The 6,795-nt window shown below is 36.9% G+C and overlaps 1 protein-coding gene across 1 annotated transcript in view; it reads left to right on the forward strand.

Annotated features, from left to right (window-relative positions):
* Positions 1-6,795, forward strand: part of LRP2 (low density lipoprotein receptor-related protein 2) — a 126,875-nt gene that overhangs the window by 59,476 nt on the left and 60,604 nt on the right. The window contains exons 30-31 of the mRNA XM_010143223.1: positions 1,428-1,605; positions 3,551-3,679. Coding sequence (XP_010141525.1) covers positions 1,428-1,605; positions 3,551-3,679 — 307 coding nt within the window. The remainder of the gene's footprint in view (positions 1-1,427; positions 1,606-3,550; positions 3,680-6,795) is intronic.

Genomic DNA, 6,795 nt, shown 5'->3' on the forward strand with positions numbered 1-6,795 from the left:
TCTCCCCCCCCCAGGCGATAGGCAGCCAGTTTCTGCAGGAGAATACTGTGGAAAATGGTGTTAGAGGCTTTACTGAAGTCCAGGTAGACAGATTCTGCAGCCCTTGCCTCATCCACTAAGTGGGTCACATTGTCACAAAATGAGATTGGGTTAGTCAAGCAGGACCTGCCTTTCATAAAGCCAAGCTGACTGGGCCTGATCACCTGGTTGTCCTGTACGTGCCATGTGACAGCACTCAAGATGATCTGCTCCATAACCTTCCCTGGCACCAAGGTCAGACTGACAGGCCCCAGACATTCCTTCTGGCCCTTCTTGTAGGTTTTCACATTTGCTCACCTCCAGTCAACTGGGACCTGTTCAGCCAGGACTGCTGGTAAAAGATGGGAAGTGGCTTGGTGAGCACTTCTGCCAGCTCCCTCAGTACCCTTGGGTGGATCTGTGGATCCCATTGGCCCCATAGACTTGTGCGCATCTAAGTGATGTAGCAGGTCACTGACATTTCCTCTTGGATTATTGGGGCTTCTTTGTGCTCTCCTTTTCTGTCTTCCAGCTCAGGAGGCTGGTTTCCTGGAGAACAGCTGGTCTCACTGTTAAAGACTGAAGCAAAGAATGCATTTGGTACCTCAGCCTTTTCCTCATCCTGGGTCACTATGTTTCTATCCACATCCAGTAAAGGATAGAGATTCTCCTTGGTCCTCCTTTTGTTGTTAATGTATTTAGAGAAACATTTCTCATTCTCTTTTATACCAGTAGCCAGATTAAGTTCTAGCTGGGCTTTGGCCCCTCTAATTTTCTTCCTGCGCAGCTTCACAAGATCTCTGTAGTCCTCCTGAATGGCCCCGTCTTCCATAAACTATAGACTTTCCTTTTCTTCCCGAGTTCCAGCCAAAGCTCTCTGTTCAGCCAGGCCGGTCTTCTTCCCTGCAAGCTCATCTTATGGCATGTGAGGATGGCCTATCCTGAGCCTTAAGGATTTCCTTGCCCCAATCCTAGTTTTCTGAAATTTAGGTAGGCCACTTTCTTCCACCCTCTGGTAAATTATGGGGGAGCTTTTCAGAAATGCAAGGTCTTGACAGGTCTATAACTCTCAGTAGACATTTCCTCTTTTGCCCTTGAAAATCTGCCATGTCTGTTGTTCCCTGTGTTCTGCCCTACAGTTTGACTGTTTTGTTAATTCCTCATGCTGTACATTTCACAGGGTCTATTTAGCATTTTCCTTTAAAAAAAAGTGTATCTCCCTCATAATTAATGCCTTGTTTACAGGCAATAGGTGATTTTCATATTCTTTTGCTGAAAAATACCCTTCGAGTCACAGCTGCCTTTTTCTTATTTTTTTTTAAATTAGGCTCAGATCGCTTGTAACTTCATTAAAAGCTTAACATATACAAATCTCCAGAACTAAATTGGTAAACATCCTTGCCTCGTAGATATTGCAGCATCCACATGCTCTAACTGTCTTTGAAGATTTTGTCTACTGGAGTGACCGCTATACTAATCGAGTAATTCGGGCCAATAAATGGCATGGAGGAAACCAGACAGTTATGATTTATAACATTCACCAACCTTTGGGGCTTGTAGCAGTCCATCCTGTGAAGCAACCTAGTGGTAAGTTCAGCAAAGCAACTTTGGTAATTACAAAAATAAGCCATGAAGTAATGCCATGCATAGGCAGTCCTGGAATCAGTCTTGTCAGCAAATGGGTGGGTTAAAACAAGCAAATAATTAATACTGTTGACTTGCAGCTGAAGGTCAGCCTGGTGTTTAGGGAAAGTGACCTAGGCAGCATGTAAGCATAATGACGGGGAAGTAGTTTGTGCCATTTTCTTGCACTTTATTTTGAATGTTTATATAAGAAAATTGTAGCTTTTTTGGAAAACATTTTCATTTTTAAAAATTTCTCTCCAGAGAAATTATTTTCCAGAGTCTTACCAGACTCAGTTCAATTCTTTTAGACACAATTACTGTCATTGGTCTTCTCTTGAAGCACTTCTGCATTACTTTACTTAACGAAATAATAAATAAACCACTTCATTGCATTTGAGATTCCCTCTCAGATGAAAGATTGTAAAAATACCCCTCAAAACCCAGAATTTTCTTTTTTTTTTCTTTCTTTTAGTTAATCTTCCAAATCACACTTTCTGTCATTTCATAGCATGACTTGAAGAGTGGTAAATACACTGACACCAATATCGTCTTTCATTCTCTGCTGTATTTCTTGTGTATGGAATGTTTCTGATTAATAAATATTACAATAACTTACATGTTTTTTAATTGAAATCTTTCATACCAGGGTGCAGAGGCTTGCATACGAGTAAGTCACTAGTAATTTCAATGCTGCATTTGTGTGGGAACAAAACCTTCCTCAATCACGTTCAGAGCTAAAGCAGCTTAGCGCTCTTACTGCAAATTGTTAAGTCACCAGAGGGTACCATTAATTTATACATCATAGTTCTGATTTAAGAGGCTTTATTTTACAAACTCAAGGTTCAAAAAATTTCCTACCACTGGTGGAGAAAACGATTTATTTTTCTTCATTGTAGTAAATTAGTACATTTTATGATTCTTCATTTAGAACGGTTCTGTTGTACTCCATGTGGCTAGACAAAGAAGAAAGGAATAAAGCACTTATAAAATAACATGTTGACAAAAGAAGAAATAATTACCTGCTGATTGAAATTCCAGATGGAATATTAAAAATGTCATCCACTCTCCTTTTTTGTAAGATATTACACGAACTAGAGTTTGGATTTGTTATATTGATGAAATGAATAATTTTCTTACAGCTGGAGTTTTGAGATTATGCCATTGTTTTATTACCATCTTGCTAATCTGTTTTCAGTTCTTGTTATTTTTTTATACTAGGAACAACTGTGTCATTTCTTGGAACTTTCAAGCTTCTTGGAATATGGCCTGCTGCAGCCACTAAGGATATACTTAAAATTTGGTTTTTGTTTTCTTACAAAGATGGCTCATCCTGAAAAATTCACTTTAGCATCAAGTCTGTGGAAGTCATCTAAATCCTTGTATTTTAGTGTACAGTAATAGTAGCACTGTCTTTTTTACATTTTACAAGCTGACATTTTACATTTTACAAGCTGACAGTTTCAATGTAATCCAAGAACGTATGCATTGAATTTCCCCTACCTTTGAACGAGGTGTAGGCAACTATTTTGTCTCTTTATTTTTCTCCAAGAAGCTTCAGTAAATAGTCTAAATCCCCTGTCTAGAAGGGTTATAATGATCAAAGACTGAAAATCCCACAGGCTTCGTGGTGCAGTAAAAAGAAGTTTGAAAAGGAATTTGAAAATTTTCTGTGATGCAAAGAAACTGAAAAGACCACTGTGATAATGGTACTGGTTTTACATGGAAAATTATATCGTGTTAACAAGTGTATTGTATTGCTTGTGGTTCTTGGAAATAACTTAATTTTTTAATTTTAAGGTAATAGCAAAACTGATCTAGTGCTGGGATTTATCAGAGGTAATGAGACAATATTCTTCCCAGTCACTCATATTTTTACAGTCTCTAATACTTCCTTTTTACTTTCCAGGTATCAATTCTTGTGCATCATCTCCCTGTAGCCACCTCTGCTTGCTTTCGTCATCTGGACCACTATTTTTCTCCTGTGCTTGTCCTTCAGGATGGATGCTTTCTCCTGATAATAGGAACTGCATGAGAGGTACGGTAGTAATAATGAGAGATGAAAAAAAAAGGCCTGGCACTGTCAAATCCATCCCTCTGTCAGGCAAAAAGTGTAATTCGGGTCTGTGGGCTGCTGCTCATGAAATCACAGGTTGGGGCCATTCCAGAGAGACTTCATTTAGGAAGCATGAAATGTACTTGGCTTAAAGGTTTGGAGCCTGGTTCTGGAAAGAACTCTGTCAGAGCTTCCGGTGCTTCATTTGGGGAAAATGGATTAACTCAGTTTTCTTTCAATCACTTTGAAGAAAGTGCATTTTAAAATTTCTCAACACATTGAATTTTGTAATGTTTTTGTTTTGCTGTTGTTACACATCTGGAAGGATCTTAGTGCCAGTGAAAAATGAAAATGCACTCTGGCAGAATGTTGTCCTTCTCATTATAAATATTCAGCCTGGAAATCTGGAAAGTTTTAATTGCAATTTTAAGAATGTCAGGATGCAGGACTAGATGGGACTTCCTTCTTCACTCAAGCCTGTTTTCTTCTTGTCCTTGACCACCATATCATATGTCCCCTTTTACCAGTTAAGCTCCAGTTTAAGATTAGTTCGGTTTCTTGCCGGCAAAACTCACTGAACCTCAGAATTCTGATATTTGGAAACCTTCTGATTTTCTGTTCAAATATAGGGTTTCCCTAGTTTATGCCCATTTCTTACGGATGTACCACAATCTTTCTCAGCCTCTGTTTTGCTGGGAAGTCAGTCATGATCTTTCGGTTTCCTCTAATCAGAAGAGAAGCTCTCCCTGTTCCTCATCACTCTCTTCGGCCTGTCTTGATGTTGGAATTCAGATCAAAATTTCACAGCTTGAGCTTTTCCCCTCCCCATTATCAAAAAAACAGTATGCCAATACAGGATGTCTAGAAACACAGCCTAAATTAGGTGTGCTAGAGGTGATGCACCTGTAGCAGAGCTACAATTTGGAAACAAAACTTCATATCAAAAAGTACATTGAACTTTCTTTAACAGAAATTATGTCCACAGACATAAATGATTTCTAAAAATCTTTTAGCCAATTCATAAAAAAATAAAAGGTAACAAAAATTCAAATTACTGACGGGCAGTTTGGGTCCAGAAATTTGACCAGATTAATTTTGTCAGATGAAGCATTCATTATTAATTTTTCCATCAGTTGTACAGATACAAAGTATGCTTTGGTGCTTCCCTAATAAGAAAGCTTCAAATCACTGAAATTTGAGTAGAAATTATTGTTGGGATGAGCTAGCACTAGATATCTCAGTTAGCTTCGAAAGAAAAAGATCTTTTGACTGACTAAATTTTAAAAGCCGTATCATGCTGTTTTCCTGCTTGATACTTAGCAGCATGTTCTTTAAAGAGCTGTATTGCATTCATGTTTTTCTTAGCAGCAGAAAGAGAACTACTTATTCTTATAATTTGAAATGAAGTGCAAATTTGTTTAATCTGTTTTAAAAAAGGAGAGTTTCTTTTAGAAAGTTGTACTGGTTTTAATATGTACAGGCTTATACAGGGATCATAATGGAAGAAATGGAGCATGGCAGTGATAAAGCACGCGCATGTGTAGAGGTTGACCCAGTTGTGCTACTGAATAGAGCTATTGACAGTTTTTGCCTTTATTTCCCACATGTTGCAAAGTTCCCTATGCCTACTTTGGTGCAGTTGTGGCCTCTTTATAAATTATATAATTGCTCAATATAAATCTTGTAAGAGAGAAATAGAAATACCCTTCTGTGAAACACCATTGTTTAAACTATGTGTATGTATTTTTTCTTTTTAGATAGGATTTATACATTTAAAACAGTAAGTAAAAAATGTCTACAGATTTGGGGAATTTTTAAAAATAACGTATTTGTTGAAGGTCAGCACACCAGAAAAAGCTATTTAAAATGTGCCAATTCCTTTCATGGTGAAATATTTTAATTATTGCTAATGATTATAAAGGAATAGGCATTTGTCATTTCTGTTATTTACTATTATCCTTATCCTTACTGTCATCGTTTAATAGACCAGCACAAACTTTCGGAAGAAAGATTAAACTGAGCTGCATGCTTTTGGTTGCCCAGTGTCTGCAAAAAACAATGATATTGCTAGTCTCTGCATACTTCATTCGCATATCAAATACTGCTAACTTCATGTTGTTGGAAAGGCATTGATTCTAGGACTGCACCATTTCTAGCTTTACTTAAAATGAAGAATGCTAATCTTATAAGATTGCCTTTGCATTTATTTTACTTTAAAGTACATTTCAGGTTGATATTAAAGATGGTAATGTAGCAAGCTGGCTTGAACACAAAGCAAGGAATTTTTGTATATTAAAATCTTGTATTTATACAGTAAATTTGCATATCTAATATAACAATACATGAATTTTATATGGATTATCATTTGTCATGTAAATCTATATTAAGAATTGCAGAAGTTATATTAATGCCTTTTTCATGAAGCTACACAGATTTTTAGTCTGTATAGCTCAGCAAATTTGCTTTATTGTCCATTATGTGAATGACGAATAATCAAATTGCACAGATTTGCATAGGTGTTAAACTTAAAGGAAGCACTCAGCAGAAATTTTTTTGTAGAATATAATTTGTTTAAATGAAACCATAAAAATTCTGAAGTACAAGCAGTCTAGAGAATTCACGTATCTGTATTTCAGCAGGGTTCTGCAATGTTGTACTGCGTACAGTTACAAAGGGAGTAATGACTCCAGGGTCTTGTATGCATTGGAACAATTTCACATGAATTTAGCTGTTCTTTGCCAATGTTTTATAGAAGAGCACCGGTGTGCCACATCCTTAGGTAGTGAAAAAATGGAAGAAATCCAAGAATTTCACAGGCAGAGCTAGCTATATGTCTTCAGGCAATTATTTGCCAAAAATGTGATTTTTGTGCTGAGACAAACGATATCTAAGCTTATGACAAATTTGACAAATAGTTCTAGCTGCCAGAAAGAACTATGGAGAATAATTTTTGAGACATGCAATGATGGTGTGGTTTGTGGTTTTTCATGTCAAAATTTTCATTGCAGAATTTATATAAATGAATTAAGCAGCCAATAAAGAAGACAAACATAAAACAAAAAAAAGTCTTTGATCTGTTTATAAAAGCAGAAATGGAT

The sequence above is a fragment of the Buceros rhinoceros genome, unplaced genomic scaffold (genome assembly GCF_000710305.1).
Source record: "Buceros rhinoceros silvestris isolate BGI_N320 unplaced genomic scaffold, ASM71030v1 scaffold9119, whole genome shotgun sequence".
Classification (NCBI taxonomy): domain Eukaryota; kingdom Metazoa; phylum Chordata; class Aves; order Bucerotiformes; family Bucerotidae; genus Buceros; species Buceros rhinoceros.